This window comes from Phaethon lepturus, unplaced genomic scaffold (assembly GCF_000687285.1).
Source record: "Phaethon lepturus isolate BGI_N335 unplaced genomic scaffold, ASM68728v1 scaffold21000, whole genome shotgun sequence".
In the NCBI taxonomy this organism is placed as follows: domain Eukaryota; kingdom Metazoa; phylum Chordata; class Aves; order Phaethontiformes; family Phaethontidae; genus Phaethon; species Phaethon lepturus.
Genome location: NW_010512843.1, coordinates 1 through 20623, shown reverse-complemented (window position 1 = coordinate 20623; position 20623 = coordinate 1). Strand labels below are relative to the sequence as shown.

Below are 20623 nucleotides of genomic sequence, written 5' to 3'. Positions count from 1 at the left end.
AGATGTTATCTGAACTATTTTAGCATATTATACCTAGTTTCCAGCTGCCCCTCCAGAAAAACAGATGTCGTGTATGCTTTTCATCATATTTCTCAGATCTCTGTGAAATTGTCAGATAATTCAAGATATCTCAAATGGCACTGTACTTAGGGACTGAAATGAGTCCACAGTATCTCCTGATAATTTGTACATAAGTTGAAAGTAGTTTATATGATTATATAAGACATTCAAGCAAAATTTTCACAACAGGGCATAGCAGTTCATTCGTATAGCTGGGTCAGAAATGTTTTCATTAAATGGTCTTTCATGGCAGAATCATACAGTATTATCATTAAATCATAACAGAAGCATACAATGAGATTTTTCACTATAAAATCCCTAACTTGATGTTGATACATACATTGTGGTATCCAGTTTTATTATTAAGTTACTGAATTAATATATATTTTAAATATCTATCCTTTAAGCAACAGTCTTCTTTCAAAGTTTCAAATGACTATTCCAAAAATGGCATATTTTGGAACACTTCTGAGAAGGTAAATTTGAGTGCTTATTTTAACTGTAGGTAGGTTTACTTCAGCAGAAACTGGAAAACTTACAGAAAACTAAATATGAAATGGCTCAGAATTATGAAACTCAGCTTCAAGCACTGAAATCTCAGGTAAGAAGGATGGCAGTTTCATTCTTTTATGATTGCAGTGTAAAGAGCTTATATGTGCCTAACGGTATAGATGTCCCTTTATGGATTTGGGAAAGATTAATTGTGTCATACAAATGGTGATGACTACAGCTTCCTACCAGGCTCCTTTATCATTTCTGTACTGACATGTCCAAACTCTTTGGATGGATGTTGATGTGATTGTGACATCCGTTATGAAGACAGATACTCAATTTCCTGACTTTGGACTAATAACCAAAAACCTTGGTGAATGAAGAAAATAGATAATTAGATTCATGCTAATAAGATTCTGATGCATGTTAGGAATTTTAAGACTGAAACTGTTCCCGTCATGTCTTTTCTATAATTTTTTCTGGTTTTAGTTTGCCTCATTTAAAGGGATTATTAAAGTGATGTGATAGCTTCCATAAGGGAAAAACTAGAGTAACCTGGATTATTGACATTGGGAATTTGTTTTGGCTTTATTCATTTCAGTGTGTGACTGCAGCCCAGAAAGCCAGTCGTATCCCGGGCTGCTTAAAAAGAAACATGGCCAGCAGGTCGAGGAAGGTGATTCTGCCCCTCTGTTCCGCTCTGGGGAGACCCCCCTGCAGTGCTGCATCCGACTCTGGAGCCCTCAGCACAGGAGAGACATGGACCTGTTGGAGCGGGTCCAGAGGAGGCCACAAAAATGATCCGAGGGCTGGAACAGCTCTGCTGTGAGGACAGGCTGAGAGAGTTGGGGTTGTTCAGCCTGGAGAAGAGAGGGCTCCGGGGAGACCTTCCAGATTGCAGCCTGCCAGTACTTAAAGGGTACTTATAAGACAGATGGAGAGAGACTTTTTACCAGGGCCTATAAGTGATAGGACATAAAGTAGCAGTTTTAAACTGATAGAGGGTAGATTTTGATTGGACATAAGAAAGAAATTATTTATGATCAGTGTCGCGAGACAGTGGAACAGGTTGCCCAGAGCAGTTGTGGATGCCCCATCATTGGAAGTGTTCAAGATCAGGTTGGACAGGGCTCTGAGCACCCTGATTTAGTTGAAGATGTCCCTGCCTATGGCAGGGGCGTTAGAATAGATGATCGTTAAAGGTCTTTTCCAACCCAAACCATTCTGTGGTTCTATGATTCTAGGATTCTGTGATTCAATTTAGCTGTGTTTGCTCTGTGCCTGTATTTTTGTTTCTTCTTTGTTTTCACTTCAGTCATTCATCTAATTTTTTAGCAAACTGCAGTCAGTTCTGTTCTCAGATTTTAGCAAGTTAACATACACAATTCTACATTGGTTTTCCTGCTATTGTTTCCTTCACTGGAGTCTCCCACCAGAGATTTAGTGTTATAAAATTAAAAATTTCCAATCATCTCTCATATCATAGAATCATCTTGGATTGCATAAATTTGGTATCATTATTTTCATCTAGAATTGATAACACTTACCACCCAAATCCATCAAACCAATAAATGTATGATTGATTTTTAATGTTATGTTGTCTTTAATTTCTTTTTTCTTTTATATATGGAAATTGATTTGGCAAACAGTTCTGTGATTAAGCAGAGAATGTTTTGGTTGTTACATAATTAACACCTCTAATCATTTGGGAAAGTAGATAGAAACAAAAGCTGTTTTATAATTTACACGAATTACAGAAAAAACCCCAACATTTTAGCATGATTATTGAGAAGATAAACATTAAACAATGAAAGACGGTGTGACTTTTTGCATATAAGTTGTAAGGTACCTTTGGCAATGCAGAGCTATCCCTCAAAATACAGCAGATTTCTTTTTTCTCACCCTTTTGCACATTTCCTGCAATGTTTTTCGCTTAAATTTTTTATCACATGCTAAAAATGACTGTGTTTATGTTACATGTTGTTGCTAAGATCTTCAGTGAAGTTGAACTTTCTGAAGTTGAAACTCCATGTCATTTCTCATAAAGATTTTGCTTCTGAAGTTATTTACCCTATAAGCCCTTTCCATGGGCAAATATTATCTGTTTTCTCTTTGTGTTTTTTTAAAGAATCTTAAACTTCCTAACCTACAAGCTTCTGTCTGTAAACCGGTTATACTTCTTGCCAAGACTCTCCTTTTTAGTTACCTCTTAGATCACCGAACCCTTCTTTGAGTTTCCTGATTGCTTCTCCTTTTATCTTTATGGAAGAAGTTTGGATTTCTAGCTCTTAAGAATATACATCACTTTCCCAATCTATGCCTCCAAACATTTCCTTGTCTCTCAGTCATCCTATTTATTTTACCAAAGGTTCCATCACTGATGCCATTTGCATTTTATTTTCCGATTCCCACTCCTCCTCTTTCACCAAACCGTATTCCTTCATGGAATATCCATCCAGAACACATTGACGGAAGAAGAAAACTGTTAAGTGCCTGGAGTCAGGAGGCCTGCCTAGATTCTGTGTGCCATAAACAGAAAGTTTGCCTGTCAGAACAATTCCGAGCACCTATGCTAGACAGCAGGCCTATCCCACTCTGCTCCTCTCGCTTTTGCCACGTCTCCTTAGTTCCTTTCTTTAATTACAGTGCTGCAGTGTCTACAATAGAATAACTTTAATGTCCCTAATTCTCAGCTGCACAAACGCATATTTAAAATACAGAGCTTTCCTGACAATATTAATCTTTGCCTTATCTCCTTTGTCTCCTTTCTTTTGGTTATCCTCACTTGAAAGTTATACCTCTTTCTACGCTGTACAATCTTAAGAGCTACAGTTCAGTTTTGCACAAATGGTGTGACTGTTACTATTTACTAGTAGCATTGTATCTTTCTCTGCAGATGTATTCTTAAAATCCCTCCCAATTTTTGTTCCTAATCTTGGTAGAAGTGGAAAGGATCACTTTTTCTAGCTCTAAGAATCCTAGGCTATTCCAATTTCTCCCTGATATACTGCTTCTATGGTCCTCAGTGCTTTTTACCCTTGCTACTGATAAAAGCAGCTATTTAAAGAGCAACATTCCCACTGAATTGATTGTGTGCCTGACGAATGCAGTAAAACCTGTATTTTTCTTGTATTAGGGAAATAATTCTTGATATGTAACCTGAAACTCTTAGGCCACACTGCTGCAGTCATTCAAATGTACATTTTGTCATAATTAAATAGCAAAAAATTTAGGGGTTCATCTTCATTACTTTCTTCCTTCATTTTTTTATATATTAATGTTTAGTAGTTATTCTCATTTTGAAAATGACAGAAATTTCCCAGCAAAAGAATAAGAAGCCGTTCTTGCTTTAAGCACTTTAGCAACTAATTGCCTCACTTAGACTTTTAAAAGCTAGATGGCTATGTCTGAGCTACCTCAGGCTCCCGATAGGATCAATGAGGGGAAATGGACACCCGTAGAATATAATTCATCTCAGTGGATGATGAGAATTTAAGACAGCTGAAATTACTTAAGCATTTGGAGGCAGCTTTTTCTAATGCCGAGTAGCTCAGGCTCGGATGTCTAACTTTCAGAAGCCTAAACATAGATAAATCCCATCCCAGAACTCAGTACCATGCCTCAGATTTTTTTTACTTGTACAATATGCCAGTAGAGCAACTTGGACCTTATTTTTAAAGCAAATATCTGGTGTTAAATGGAAAGATTCTTGGCTTTTAGTTAGTTTCCTGTCGTGATAACATCCAGACTATAATCTGTTTGAAATACCCTACTTTCATTAAATTAATCTAATAGTCAAACTAAATTTTCTCATTTTGGCCACTGTTCCATTTTAGACTGATTTGCTAAAGTATTGGATCCTGTATTTCCTAGCCTTTTTAGCATGAACAGTCTAATAATTGTCTTCATCTGGGTTTGCTCTTCCCAGGCAGTTCACACATTCCATAATACAATCAAGAACAAAATTCCTGTTATTTGAAAAAGCATATCTTTCTTCCAAAGGCAATGAGTTCCATGTTGCTTGAGTTTGGATAATGTGACTCATTTTAAATATTTTATCTTAACTGTGTTCTCCAGCAAGGTAATTCTTAAATACAGGGAGCTTCTCTGCAAGACTTTTGATTTCATTTTGAAGGTGATATCTCAGCTCTGTAAGTCCATGTTACAGGATTTCTACTCAGTTGGGGACATCTGTCCTTGGATCTCCTCGTTTCATGAAACTTTATACTCTAGAATGATCTATCTGCTGGTCTGTTCGATTCTTTTTGCTGTTCCGTATTATGAGTTTCCAAAATCTTGTCAAAAGTCTGTAGGAAGTTCACAGATCGTTTTTTTAAATCCACTTTCTGTTCTGTATCTTTTCTGGACCTTTTTGGCCATCGTTGTTATCTGCACAGACCTCAGTTGCTCATTCCAGGTTGGTTCAATAGGATTACATTCCACTTCCAATTATGTCCTTGGAAGTAATTTCTTTTCCAGACAGTAGTTCACTTGAGAAGTTGACGAAAATATCAGGCTTTATGGATTTTGTTTGATTAGGCAAAGAATTTTATGTTAGAATTGGAAAATTTTAAGTGAAGCCCTAATTATTACAGAGAATGTAAACCATCATATATAACTGAATTTAAAGGAACAAAACAACAAGAGACATGATCAGTATTCATAGTTGGAAGCTTCTTTTCTACTCAACATTCTTTACAAAGTTCTTTCATTCAGCTTCCCTCAAGACCATATTTTTAGTGTTTCTTTTGTCAATATCCTTGGGTTTTGGGGTTTTTTTCCTAATCCAGATGTACATATCTCTACCAGTCAATGTCAGTTTGCTATATCAAACCTGGAAATGGCCACTAGCTCCTTTGCTTGTGTAGTATAGCTAACTGTTGATCAGACCGGCCGTTTTGCTAAAGAGGCTGGTACTTCTACTGGTATCTTCCCTTCTCTGCCTCTGACTCCTTTGCCTCTGTTCCTAAGCCATGTTTTCATTATAAGATCAATAGGCAGAACAATATTTAGTGTCTAATTCTCATAGACACTCTTTGGTACTTAATGATTCCAAAAGAATGCAATCATCATATAGATCACATTTCAACAATTTTCCTGTTGTAAAAGAAACATGCAAGTTTAAAATACATTAATGATAATCCTTCATTCTGGTTAGTGAAGCACCCGTTAAAAATGTCAACACAAGATGGCAGTAAACAAGTGTAGAACTTTTCGTATAAACGTCGTAGAGGAAGTGACACTATGGGTAACGGTGCCATAAAGAACTTCAGCAGAATTAAGTAGCTGTCAGATCAACTCGTTTGAACAGTTAACATTTATATGAGAGCTTAGTCTTGTTCATTTCTAAGAAATTAATTTTATTAATTGATTCTTTGTTACATTGATTAAATATTTAGAATGCTGAAGCTGCAGTTGGCGATTCTAGTTTAAGGAAAGCTTTGGCCACATGGTCATCTTTGCTAGATTCTGAATGTTCAACTCTGCTTTCATTTTTAGTTTTCGAAGTTGACACATAATTATGAAAAGCTACAGTTACATCAATTAAAACAAAAAAAGGTTCAAAGTAGAGAAAAATGGGAGAAAAGCCTAGAGATACCATCTGAACTGAGCAGTTTATACAAGAAAATGGAGGTAAGAATACTTTGTTACTATAATTTTAGTATGCCTTTAGAACTAATTTGTGGTTTCCAGTTGTAAACTTTAATTTCCTGATAATATAAAAATTATATATATACATAATAATAATAATATAAAAATTATATAATTTTCTTGCTCTGTCAAGAGAAGGTGTATAGTTCACTATTCAGGTTTTGTTCTTTTATCCATGTTTTATTAGTGGTTTTAGTAGTTTTATGAGTTAATATAAATAATTTTCTTCATAAGTGTAACTATAAATAAATTTTACTTTTTTCCTGGTTAACACATGCGTACTAGATAATATAACCATTAATTCAAGTTTTATAGAACTCAGGACAACTTTGACCATGTAGGGCTAGATAGAAAAAGAATTTAGGATTTGAAAACTGTTACATACTTATCTTGTCAGTACCCATGTGCCTGAGGCACTTCGCAACCTTGACCTCGGTGCCTAGTTTCCCTAGGTAACACATGGGGAAGGATTAGGCACTTAAAAATACTTCCCAGAGAATCCAACGTACTGAATGGTGGCTAGATACTATGAGATGCTGAGCACAGGATTCAATCATATTCCCTATCCCTCTGGACACAGAATGGATTTTAACTGACTTACTCTTGGATACAGGAAGATACTGATTTCTGATCATAATGCCTGGCCTTGACTTCTGAGAGTCAGAAGTTACTTTATGATCTGTGGAATAATCAAATATTTATTGGGCCACCACAGGAGAGTTAGCCAGCACAGAAAACTAGCAAATACAGAGTGTGCCTCCAAGTGGTGGCATCTCCCCAAATACTCTTCTGGCTACATTCACCGGTGCAGAAACTGATATTCAGTCTCATTTCTTATAACTGTAATCTCTAACTGTACTAATTTTTGCGTCTTTTTTTTTTACTTATCCAATAAATTTGCTGGTATCCTGTGCAAAGTGAAACAACTTCAACGGGAAGAATTCCAGAGCCTGTTGAAAAGTAACATTTGTTTGTTAGGTAGAAAATTAACATGGGAAGATTCTGGTTCAGATTTTGTCTGGAGAGAAGATTACTAAACTGAGTCTTCCACATATGGAGAGAACAGTCTAACCACTAGTCTGATAGGACTAGGAGGATCACAAAAAAATTTACATTTTCTCTGGCCATCCTTTTGTAAAGAGCATAATAAAGTAGTGTGTGCTTCAAGCAATTACTGAACTGGGTCCTGTAGGAAAAGTAAGCAGAGGAATACCAGTTGAAAGTGTGAGCTAGTTGCCTCGCTGCTAAGCATTGTGAGGACTTACAAGCTTATGATGTAGATTTATGTAGATTTATGATGTAGATTTATGTAGATTTATGAGGTAGATTATTTAGACACTTTGAGAACTTTAAAATAAAAAAATTAAGATCTAAGAGCTTTTAAGTACTTTCATATTTAAGCTGCAATTAAGAAGTGTTTTAGGATCTTTATTTTGGACTTACCTATCTTATGTGTTATTCTATAAGATATAGGACCAACTTCTGCAACCTTCATGTGACTGTTCCTCCGTGACAGGAGACATCCTAGACACATCCTATCTCTACATAATGTTGCTGTCTCTTCCACATGGAAGAGTCCTTACTATCAGAAAAGCTACTACGCTTTGGCCTGCAACATAGCTGCCAACATCTGCAACTACAAGAATAATAAATGGGTTATACATCTATCGTTGCCTAAATATATCACTACTGTGAAACTGTCTGATCCAGTTAATTTGAGAATGACCTTTTTCAAGATTAAAATGTGAAAATAATATAACACAATGCTACAATTTGATTAATTATGCAGTATGAAAAATGAATGCTTGGAATATATTCAGCAAATTCTAGTATTCAGGAAATAATTACTGTGTTGAAAATCTACTAAGCTCAGCAGTGCTTTAGTAAGGCCTTGAACCTGCAGTTCTCATTAAGTAATCTGAAACTCCATTTGTATCACATTTTGGAAAATGGGAAGACGTTATTGGTTTTAAATGCCAAAGTAGGTATTAGGAAAGCTGTAAGTGAAGATTTGTATTAATCTATATTGGAAAGCATTCAGTCTTGTTTCAGTAGCAATTAAAATCTTATTTTTTAAAAGTTGGGGAATACACCAGTTTAGGGTAATTATAAAAAATCATCTTTCTTTTTGGAACCAACAATTCCATTGTGAAAAAGGAAGTTCTTGTAACCGCTTATAAATATTATAGTTTTCACTGTATAAAAGAGTATACTGTTATTTTGCTAATTCTTCAAACTAAAAGAGCAACAGCGCTAGTAACTGGAGTTCTTTGAAGAACTTTAAAGTCTAGTTGTGAACATATAAGATCTGGTACCATTTAAGAGCAAATTCAAATACACTATGAATAGGAATGTAAGTGCAAATACAAAAACAGTATACAGATAAATCTGATATGATAGAATTTGTTAAACAAGTTGTTTGTTTAAACTAGATGAACTCAGAACCAGAAGCAATGATTTTAAAGAGAGCAAGCAGTTAAATTTATTCACAGTAGCTGCTACCCAATTTAAAAAAAAAAAAAAAAAAAAATACACACTCAAAACATTTGTCTGAATATTAAAGGTTTGTCCCTCCAGGGTCCATCTTGGGACCAGTACTCTTTAATATTTTCATCAATGACATAGACAGTGGGATCGAGTGCACCCTCAGCAAGTTTGCAGAAGACACCAAGCTGAGTGGTGCGGTTGACACACCTGAAGGACAGGATGCCATCCAGAGGGACCTGGACAAGCTTGAGGAACGAGTCTGTGTGAACCTCATGAGGTTCAAGGCCAAGGGCAGGGTCCTGCACCTGGGTCAGGGCAACCTCCGGTATCAGTACCGCCTGGGGGATTAAGGGATGGAGAGCAGCCCTGCCAAGAAGGACTTGGGGGTCCTGGTGGATGAAAAGCTGGACATGAGCCGGCAATATGCACTCACAGCCCAGAAGGCCAACCATCTCCTGAGCTGCATCCAAAGCAGCGTGGCCAGCAGGTCGAGGGAGGGAATTCTGCCCCTCTGCTCCGCTCTGGGGAGACCCTACCTGCAGTGCTGCGTCCAGCTCTGGAGCCCTCAGCACAGGAAAGACATGGACCTGTTGGAACAGGTCCAGAGGAGGCCACAAAAATGATCAGAGGGGTGGAACACACCTCCTCCTGTCCCGGAGGCTGAGAGACAGGCTGAGAGAGTTGGGGTTGTTCAGCCTGGAGAAGAGAAGGCTCCAGGGAGACCTTCTTGCAGCCTGCCAGGACTTCAAGGGGGCGTACAAGAAAGACTGGGACAGACTTTTTAGCAGGGCCTGTAGCGATAGGACAAGGGGTAATGATTTACGCTAGATCTAAGGAAGAAATTTTTGAAAATGAGGGTGGTGAACCAGTGTCCCAGGTTGCCCAGAGAGGTGGTAGATGCCCCATCCCTGGAAACGTTCCAGGTCAGGTTGAGTGGGGCTCTGCTAGTTGAATATATCCCTGCCCATGGCAGGGGTTTTGGAACTAGTTGATCTTTAAGGACCCTTCCAACCCAAAGATTCTGTGATTCTATGGTTTAGTGATTCCCTGCTGATTACTCTACTTGACATTGATGTAGCTTTAAAGTCACAGGAACTACCTTCCAATGAAATGGGTATATTATAGTCATAACTCTAAAATCCACAGTAATGGAAGTGTTTTAAATTTTTTTTTTTTTATTCAATTACTATGTTTAACCCCCAGTTTTTTCAGTTTAACAGCCATTAAGTCTGGATTTTTTCTGGTGGGGATGGCTGGTTTATAGAACTGTTCTTTTTTGATTCTTTCCAAAATTATGGAAAGATATGTATAATGTATATTATTATATACACTTTTTATATATATTATATATAAAAAATAGAATGTATTAATTAAAAAAATAGATTTTTCTTAGAACTATACAAATTACAATGTTATTTAGATTAATGAAAGAAGTTATTGTCCCTGTGTTTACTAGCCTTGTTTTGCTGTCTTTCAGGAATTTAAGGCAAAATCAAGAGAATGGGATAAGAAGGGGACAATCTGCCAAAATTATCTCATCTATTTAGATGTACAACAAAAATTATTGGCTGAGAAATGTAATTTATTTCAGGTAAAATTCCTTCCTTCCTGCTTTAGGAAGAAAATGAGAATTAAATGAGCTGTTAGCTCAGCAAGAGTTATCTTAATTTAATTTTAAAAATTGGAACATGACGAAGCTTATCGTGAATCTGACAGTACATAGATGTATTGGTAGTGAATAAATTGCTTTAGGTAAGGCAGACCCATGCTGGAAGATCTAATGATACGTACAGTTATTTTAATTTTATTTTTCTCATAGAAATGAGAAAAAGAATAAGTATCATGATGAAAATTACAATATTTCTGATTTAAAAAAACTGCAAAAGCAGTACATGTTCCTTTTTACTTTTTTAAGTATACTGTGGAGATAGATACTTTTATCTTCTATGCTATTTACTAATACACAATTAATTGTCATGACAAGTTATTGAAAAGTATCTTACCAAGTAAGTAGTAGATGCCATTACTATGCTGACTCAAATATAAAGTTCCCTCAAATCCTAGATAGCACTCATTTTTTTGAAGATCATAAATATACATTAATATAATTTATGCAGAAAAATTAATTTCTATATGCTACTCCAAAATCACACTTGGAGTTGTTTGTTGGATAACTTACACCTTTTTTATCATATTTTTCAGCTTTCAAGTTACCATTCAATCCTTGGTTGACTTTGTGATTCTTTCTTACTTGCCAATTGGCTTATTACTTTTTTATATAGCCTACCAATCTAGCATATCTTTATTTTTTTAATTCCTTCCAATCCAGAACAAAATGTTGATTTAATGATGTCTTGATGACCTATCCTGCTCTAAAAAAAAAAATTAGAAAATAGCTTACAAATTATCTGGGCCACAAGACAGCTCGAAAATTAAGTAAAGGGAAGCCAATTATGTTGCTGACTGGTAATCCCCTTTTCCACTGTTACTAAGCTCATTGGATCTTAACCTAGTGAAACACTTTCTTACCAATTCCTGTGAAGCTCTTTACCCATATCCAGAGCTTCCAAGGATGACAGACAAGTTTTGTTTATAGATGCTGAAAGCATTGTATTGCAACTATGGAACTTCCATACAAATGTTTTAAAAAAGTAAGGCTTTGACTAGACAAAACTCCTGTGTGATGCATGTAGTTAGACAAGTCAAAATACAGTACTCACAGTGATAATCCACATTTTTCTGTTGAGGCTTACATCACTGCCATCAGTGAACTTTCTTTGAGGACAATTTTTTCACAACTGTAACATAACCCCAACTAGTTTATTAAATACACAACTGATTGATTGTTACTCTCTGTTTCAAAAGCATTAATTGGTCCTGTGTCTTTGTCTCAAATTCCTCTTTTGTGAGGTCTTTGATTTCCAGCTGGAGTCTTGTACTATATTTTTCACAGGATGCTTTGACATTATGGTGTATCAGACTCCATAACTTAGGTGTCAGGGGGACCTTAATTTATTACCTATAAAAATTAAACTTTCCTGCAAATTTCTTCTGGCTTTTTATTTGATCTGCAGCCAGTGGTCAGTTCTACTTAGGTGTTCAGCCAGCAGAAATTACAGGAACACAGTCAATGACATCAAAAGCTGTGTAAAGCATGCCTTTTTGCAGTCCTTATAAATGAAATATAGTATTTGTAACTCTATTTATTTTTATTATACATTTTCTTGCTCAACTTGATCTCTGCACATGATATGTGATTCCCAGGTTATATTTTGTTGTCATTTTTCAGCTAATTCTCAATCTTCTGAAAGATTACTGCTGCTTGTTAATCTCCCAGTAAAGGGATCCATGTGGATAATTTTTTGATCAGCAAAAACAGTTACCATAGCAATTATGCTTCTTCACGATGCCTGTGAATTCACAAATACCAGCAATACCAATTTTCTGAAGTTCTGGTTTTAGTATTTTAATTAGTACAAGAAACTGAATGGAGTCTGGGGCTCTGCAGAATGTGCAAAGGATTATTGCCCAAGTTTAAGGATAATAATATCAAAATAGTACAGTTACTGGAGTAACCGAGCTGTGTATACTTGAACTATGTATTGCTAGCCCTCTAGTCAAAGGTTAATATCTATCCTGAGGCTCATACACACACAACTCCTACTGAGTTCAATGAATCAAAGAACAACATGTCTCTCAAATTATTTTCTATAGGTAACTGTTTTGAGTAGGTCATCATAATCACCTTTTTCACATTTGAGGCTAATTAACATTAAGTGCTAGGGAAATACACAGCAGAGGAGAAAAACCCTTGAAAAAATTCTGTGCCCTTGAAAGTTTTTGAAACTTTTTTTTTTACTGAGTGCAAGGAACATGAGAGTAAAAAAAGGAAGTATCCTTGAGAGAAGCAATGCAAACTATTCCAATTGTGCCATCTTTTCTAAGCAAAACCTGGTGAAGAAGGAAATAGAATCACAGAATCATAGAACACTTCGAGTTGGAAGGGACCTCTTAAGGTCATCTAGTCCAACCGCTCTCCAATGAGCAGGGACATCTTCAACTAGATCAGGTTGCTCAGAGTCCCATCCAACCTGACCTGGAATGTTTCCAGGGATGGGGCATCTACCATGTCTCTTTTAGAGCTTTATGGTTTCAGTAGTAATGGTTTGGTCTTAGCAATTTACATATAATTATTGGATTTCATTTAAAATATTTTCTTGTTTTATAGAAGCAGACCCAGAATTATCAATTCCAAATAAACAGTAAGAAACCAAACCAAGAAGAGATAATTACCTATGGCCAGCCCGAAAGTGAAAAGGATGAGTTGATTATTGAAAAGCTAAAGGCAACTGTGAATGAAATAGCAATAAACAAGAATAAACTAGAAGAGGAAAATCTGAAACTCCGGGAGGATCTAAAAATGTACCAAAACCAGTGCCAGGTAGTAATGTTTTTTCTTTTTTATGATGACTGTGGAACTAATGCTGGAGAATTAATTACTTAGGAGTATACTTTAAAAAGTTGTAGTGAGAAACCTATATAAAAGATATGTACATTAGGTATATTCTTTGCAGGAACACAGAATGAGCTGTGAGTACAATTTTTTTAAGTAATACTTAAAGAGAAAACAGAAATATGTTTGATATGTAGTAGTATATTTTATTCTTGTCTGTTTTTCTAGGGTTATATAACTTTCCTATATCCACAGCATCTACAGGAACTTAGCCTAGTTTACTTGGTTCCTTGTATATGAATGACTTGTATGAAATCTCTTTATCTGATTTACACCTTGTTGTAGACTCTGCCATATAGCTATAATATAATAGAGAATAATAAGTATATAGAAAAGTGTATGGTATACTTTATTATTGAGAGAAGATTTTTCAGTCAATTAATTTTTAAGTTGCCAGCCATGTGAAGAACCATCAGTTTTTATCTTATCCCTAGTTTACCCTTTCTCAACATAGCACTGATCTATGAAGACAGCTATTTGGGCCTCTTCTTTTGGTCGTGATATGTAAGTTCTGGCGATATTGACATAATACAAGATCTTTACAGCCTTTTTTTATTATCTATGTTTGAAACAGATCAGGAATGAGATTCTCCTTGCTATTTTTTGTGGTAACATATATAAATTATGCTTTTGCTTATTTATTTAAGCACTTCAAGGTTCAGTAATATATTGAGTGGTCTACAGTAACTTTGACTCTTTATGGAGAAAGATAATCTATTTCTGTTTATAGACAACCTTGCAGTGTTTTAACTTCATATACAATATACTTTCTAGCAATGAACATATATGTGTTGGAGGTTAAGTTCAGGTGTTGTCAGAACAGCCAAGTGTAGCACATATGATGTTTATACATTTAATTTACACATTAGTTCACCGAGTCATTTGCCTGTATACAAGTTACCGATATGCAGGCAAAAACTTCTGTTTTGGGGCCTGTTAAAAAGGCTGCCATCAAAAGTAGTGAGACTAGAATACGGAGTGGAACAAATCATGGCAATTGGAGCAGGTGGACAGATGCCGTACAACGGAGAGAGTAGATGCTGTTGTGCTGTACCCTTTAAGAAAATCTTTCAACCGGATTTTTGGAATCGTGTGAATAGAATGCAGGAGCTGGAGGAAGCACTGAAGACATTTTCAGTAGAAGTGGAGCTAGATGTACATAACATTATCAGCTAAAGGGCAGAAAGTTGCAGAATCACTGTGCTGGTGGTGTGGAATACTGCTGAGTTAGAAAAGCCACATTTGCAAATAGCTGCAGAACGGAAACACTGATGTAAAGTCAATGTATGGTGAAAACATGTAGCTCAAAGAAAATATTTTTTTAGGAATGTCTGTATGAGAAAGAGGGAAGTGCAAGGCCTGTTGTCAGACAGAAGTAAGCAGATGTCCGTGAAGGAGTGCTTGGTGAAGGATGGGAATAGTTGGACCTGATGTGGGTAAAGGAGGGAGGAGTAGCTGAGAACCTTGGTGGGGAGAAGGCTGATGGCAATGGCAGCGAGCTTAGTATTGTGCTTGATGTATCTTCTATGCCTATCACCATTTCATGTCTGCTTCTAAATGTTTCTCTCATACTATTAATTAGCAAGGAAACAGCAATAGAGTGAAATGCATAGGAGACCAATTTGTTGGCTATACAGAAAATACAAACTTTAGAAGATCCAAACAAGACTGCAGACTATTTCTCTACCTTATGAATGGTCTGACAAACTTAATTGCAGCCGTACATGAGAAGCAGCCTGAAAACATCACACAGGAGGCTTGGTTGTTAGAAAGTCTGCATTAAGTCAGCTGCTGGACACTAATTTACATAGAAGTACAACATATAATTGTATTGAAAAGGTTGAACAACTTTGAATATAATTAGTACAGGAGCTGATCAGGATATTTTTGAGACTTCCTTCTGGTATCAAACATGGCAAGCTAGTTGAAGGAACAGTTTTCACAGAATCAAAGACAGGATTTGGTAAATTTTTCAACTTGAAACAGACTCTTAAAAAGTTATATTTCATTAGGTATTTTCTAAACAAAACCTAAAGTTTTCTGGTTCAAAGTTAATTTTCATTTTGGTGTTTTAACTAGGTGCAATAGATATTTCCTAAAATAATAAGTGGTACATCTCTAAATGATTTTTTGAAGTGATATGTGAAACTCTTGACCTGAAGTTCTGTTTCAGTTATTGTTGTTGCTGCTGCTGCTGTGGCTTCTGCTGTTCCTGCTATTATTATAATTCACAGAAGAAAATACAGTTTATGTAAATATGTATGATGACTGCAGTCTGCCACAGATGATATGACTTCCACCACACAGTTGTGCAGCATTCATTCCCCTTATCAACCCCAAAATGAAATCAGAGGGCCAACCCTCTCCCAGATTCATGTATTATAAAATAATTGCAGCTATTTCTTGAATGTTGAAATCATGAAGATGATCATAAGCAAGTCTTGCAGACAATTTTAACAATTCATTAAGCTTTATTTCACTTGTATATGCCCAGACTTGCATTTCAGAGTTTTAAAAAGCTCTCTCAGCCTTAATTTAACAAAGGATAAGATGAATGAATATGTATATGCAGCCCATATAAAAAACGCAAAAGCGCTTCATATCTGTCTTCAACAGCCCTTTCAGGCAGAGGAAAACCACAGGCTTCTTGGAAGGAAGGTCATTCTAATATGAGGCTCTAAGGGAAATAAACCTTTGAAGTTCCTTGCTTGCAGTGTCATTTCTGGATTCCAGTTGTCTTTTGACAGTTTAAAGGCTTTATTTTTGCTTTTAAACACAGAAACTATATTAAAATAAAATGAAGAAATTATGAAAAATACTAGTGGTTTTAGTGTAATATTTTTAAAGGCAAAGGAACAACACCCTTGGAAAGTCTTTTTATTTTAAACTGGAACATGCTTTTGGATCTTGGGTGAGAACAAATAAGTATTCTCTGGCTGTTATTACTGCAAAATCTAATGATTATTGTTACTTTTGTTACTTGTGGGTTACATTTCAAAGTTCTTATCCTTAGTATGTTTTCATTATATTTTTGGGGAATTCTGATTTTGTTTGGAATTCAGATTTTCTGATGCCAAATGTAACATGTATCTTCAGGTTATCTATCACATTATCAATCAGAAATTAGAGGTAAAGTAGAGATAAGATTTGTGTACTCCCTAAGAAAAGTCTTTGTGTGATTTTGTGATTGTTTGAAAATGCTGTGATGTTCGTTTAAATAAACAATTAACTCCATGCAGATAGAACTAGTTTTGGACATGACTGAGCATACACTTTATCTAAGTACATAAGTCTTCGCTCTCTACAACTACCTGAAAGGGGGTTGTGGCGACGAGGGTGTTGGCCTCTTCTCCCAAGTAACTAGTGATAGGACAAGAGGAAATGGCCTCAAGTTGCACCAGGGGAGGTTTAGATCGGATATTAGGAAAAATTTCTTCACTGAGAGGGTGGTCAGGCATTGGAACAGGCTGCCCAGGGAGGTGGTGGAGTCACCATCTCTGGAAGTGTTCAAGAAACGTGTAGATGTGGCGCTTCAGGACATGGTTTAGGGGACATGTTGGCGCTGGATTAATGGTTGGACTTGATGATCTTGAAGGTCCTTTCCAACGTAGTGTTTCTGTGATTCTGTGATTCTGTGAAGTCTGGATGTATCTGCTCCAAGCTTCCAGACAATGTTTAGTGAAGACATGCACCTAGTCTTGTCTTTCTATGGCCTTGTAGTTTTCAAGCTTATACATTTGGAAATGCTGTTAGGAAAATAGAAAAAGGAAGTTACTTATGGCACTAATTCTTGCATGTGAAGCATGTTCTAGGGTGCAGAACCTGCTGAAACAACCAAACTACACATTCTAGATGCATTTAGTACAATCAAGTACTTCTGAATGATGTTTCCCATGATAGTTTCAGAGACAGATGCATTGGAACATTGCAAGAACTAAAGAATATTCAGCATCGGATTTTTAGATGACATTTCTGGAGAAAGGAACTGACATGAAAGGAATGCCTTTTTCAGAAATGAAACTCAAAATAAAAGCATGTATGTCCTTTCATACAATTTATAATGGTATCGAAAATGATGTGTTAAAATACAGCGTTTTGAGCTGTCTAGTTTTACTTAACTATTTATGTATTTGCTTGTTTCTTTAGAACATGGAGGCAGACTTTTCAGAAATGAGAAATGAGCTGCAGTCACGGGATGCTCTCTGGGGAAGGATACAGTTGGAATGCCAACAGTTGCATACAGAATTATTGAAAACCAGACGGTATAAAGATATGCAGGGAATTCAAATAAAGTATGTATGTTGAAGACAACATTTAACTTACATACTTCTGAGCTAATAACTCTTTTTCTTACATTTGATTTAAATTAAGTCTGTTTAAAAAGATACTCTGGATTCGAATGTCAGATTCTAAACAATTTTACAATAAACTTTTTCATTGGCAATTATATATGACAAGATTGCAGGCAATAGATGCAGGCTCTGTAAAAGGCTTTAATGCTGCTTACATCTTTACAAATCAATGCATTTCATATATTTCTATTTATATGTTTACAGTTTCTTTCATTTTCTTGGCATTGAAACACTTTGGAAGTAGTGTGATTAAGATTCTCCCTAACCTCCTTTGAATAATATGTTCATCTTTTCATGGTTTATCTAATCTACTGTAGCTATTTGAGATTATATGAAATACCAGTCTACAAGAGATTTCAGGATTCTTTCTGCATTGTCCCTAATCTCTAGAAATCTCCCAAGATCCAACCTGGTTTCAGCCAAATCTTTGGTTGTTTTATTTCTTTTCATCAGCAAGCAGGTCTTCTACAGTTTTACACTGTGGAGAGGATACTGTAGGGTAAAGGTTATTGAACATTCTGCTTGTTTCATGTTTTGTTTATTTCTTATTTAAAGGCATCAGTCATCTCATGTACAACTTACTGAGCAACTAGAAAATAAAAACTCTGAGTTATTACTGTTGGCACAAAGTCAAGAACACCAACGAGAAGAGCTAAACAAGGTATTTCATATTATTAAGTATTTCCAGATCTTAACTGCAATTTAGGATTTTTATAACAAAGCCAAGTACTGACCTTGGGTATGTGCATGTGCAGCACAGAGCAGGAAGATAGGAGATATGTGGATTTAGGAGACCATGAAGTTTTCATATATGAAAAATTTTTCATAGATGGTTGCATTTCTGGACATGGTTGTATAGCTGTCGAATTGACATTCTGATTCTGTGCGCTAACAACAGATCTAGCTACTTCATTGAAGTAATGGAAGAGATCATGCCTACGCATCACTGTGATTCAGATCATACCACGCAAGTAATAAACCCTGCAAGGCTATGAGTAAATAGGCTATAGGAGGTAAGTTGTAGTTTGTAGGCGGTCTCAGGTATAAGATATGCTAAAAGATCAACTGATACACAAGGCTAAGCTTAATCAGTCATCTGCTGCACAGTCCAGTTAGTTTGAACAGTGCATCACATTGCATTGCACATTTCAGAAGTGTGGTGTGCAAGCAGCAGTGCCATGGCACTGTGGAATGGCATATGGCTTGGCAGGCCAAAACACTTTGGGAGTGGAGGATGCTGAGAATGCCTCTTACAGGCATGTTGTGGTTTTGCTGAGTGGCAGTGTAAGCAGGAATATCTCTAATTGGATGCAGCTGACTTGGATGCAGCAATTTTGGCACGGTTGTCATGATCTAGCTCTTCGGTTTTTTGCATCTACATCTATTTGTTTACAATTCTAGTATTTCTATGTAGTTTGCATAAATAAAAATGAAACGCCATCTGTTACTGATCTTGTACAGTACTGCGAGGAATTGTTAAAATGGGTTCAAAGGTTGTTTGCTGGTTTTTGTAGTTTTGTTTCTTATATAATAAAGAAATCTATTAGTACTAAATTGTTGTTCATAGTAGAAAGATTATGAAAACAGTCTTTGTGTTGATTCTTTGGAGAACTCTGCATAGGAGATAGTGCAGAAAGTTTGACCTTAAACTGTATATATAATGGCAGGAAAATTTCTCATAAAGTGGTTTACCGTATATACTCTTTATTTCTAACATAGTTTCTCATTAAAGAATCTCTAGATTAATTTATTTATATTGCTTCTAAGTTAATTTAGGCTGCATTAAACTTATTTTAAACCTAGATTAACTTTGAGGCAATTGAAATAAATCATACTTAAGTTTATTGAATGGACATTTCCTTGGATATTCTTTGCCATAAATTCCAATTCTTATAATTAACATTATTTTTATTACATTCTTCTTAAATGTTAATTTAAATGCCTTGTATTTTGCTCATTTCTTGTGCTTTCATTTGCCTATTTAATGTAAGGGTTGAAAAGAGATGTAAAAATAAGTAAACCTATGTGCACTGACTCATGAAGACATTTTTTATACAATCACAAAAATCTCTTATTCAGTTGGAAAAGTTAGTGTCTTGGAAGCAACAGCAAAAAAAGTCACTGATAGGTAGCAAGTGATGCAGTCATATTTACTGCACAACATTTTTTCTTTTTGAAACATATTTGCTACAGATAAGAAACCATGTTTATCGAGAGGAGCGTTCCCATTGCTCTGAGCAGGAAAGAATGAAGACAGAAATCTCTGACCTGACAGAAGAGCTTCATCAGAAGGAGATCACTATAGCAACTATCATGGAGAAAGCTAGTCTTCTGGAAAGACAGTTAAAAATGGAGTTAGAGATAAAAGACAAATTGTTAGCAAAACAACAGGTATGCAAGCAGGCAAAACCAGCCTAGATCATTTTAGTCCACACTATTGATAATGACATGTATTATCTGTGAAAAAAGACATGTTTCTTGCTGTAGTTTTCATCAGCATTGCTGCAATATCTGTGAGGTATTACTAAAGGAGGCAAATTGATACTGGAGCAAGAAAGAACCAGTAAATGTCAACTGTACATCTAAATTGCAATTCATTCTGACCATCAAATATAGTTACCATTTTAACATGCAAAAGGTCTTGGAAACTTCCAGATTGTTGTTATTATATGTGGTTTATCACTAGAAACATTTATTAGATTATCTAGAGCATCTCCTAATTTTTCAGGATTTTTAAAGCTTTTTGAAGAATGTTACAAATCTGCTGAGAAAATTCTGGTAATTTTAAAGCTGAATACTGCAAGATACCAGTGTTTTAATGGAAAATATAAGTTTTTTAAATGTTATCTTCATTACTTAGTTTTGTATATCAAAAGGACCTTATATTTAGAGGTTTCTGGATATCTCTGGGTTTTCTGAGAGCATCACTGCATATTGAAAATTGTCATTAATGTAATACTTCTCTTTTGACAATAAGAAAGTTAGTGTTTGGGAAAATGAGAGATGTCTCCTTCTGTGTGGCACTCTTTACCAGGCCATATTCACAGAATCACAGAATCATTAAGGT

At 35.8% G+C, this 20623-nt stretch overlaps 1 protein-coding gene across 1 annotated transcript in view; it reads left to right on the top strand.

Moving 5' to 3' along the window:
- The window catches only part of CCDC67 (coiled-coil domain containing 67), a gene marked incomplete at its 3' end in the record, with an annotated part of 28886 nt that extends 8939 nt beyond the window's left edge, over positions 1-19947 (top strand). The window contains exons 3-9 of the mRNA XM_010288513.1: positions 566-661; positions 6052-6186; positions 10169-10282; positions 12920-13132; positions 17351-17496; positions 18112-18217; positions 19750-19947. Coding sequence (XP_010286815.1) covers positions 566-661; positions 6052-6186; positions 10169-10282; positions 12920-13132; positions 17351-17496; positions 18112-18217; positions 19750-19947 — 1008 coding nt within the window. The remainder of the gene's footprint in view (positions 1-565; positions 662-6051; positions 6187-10168; positions 10283-12919; positions 13133-17350; positions 17497-18111; positions 18218-19749) is intronic.
- Positions 19948-20623: the final 676 nt, after the last annotated feature.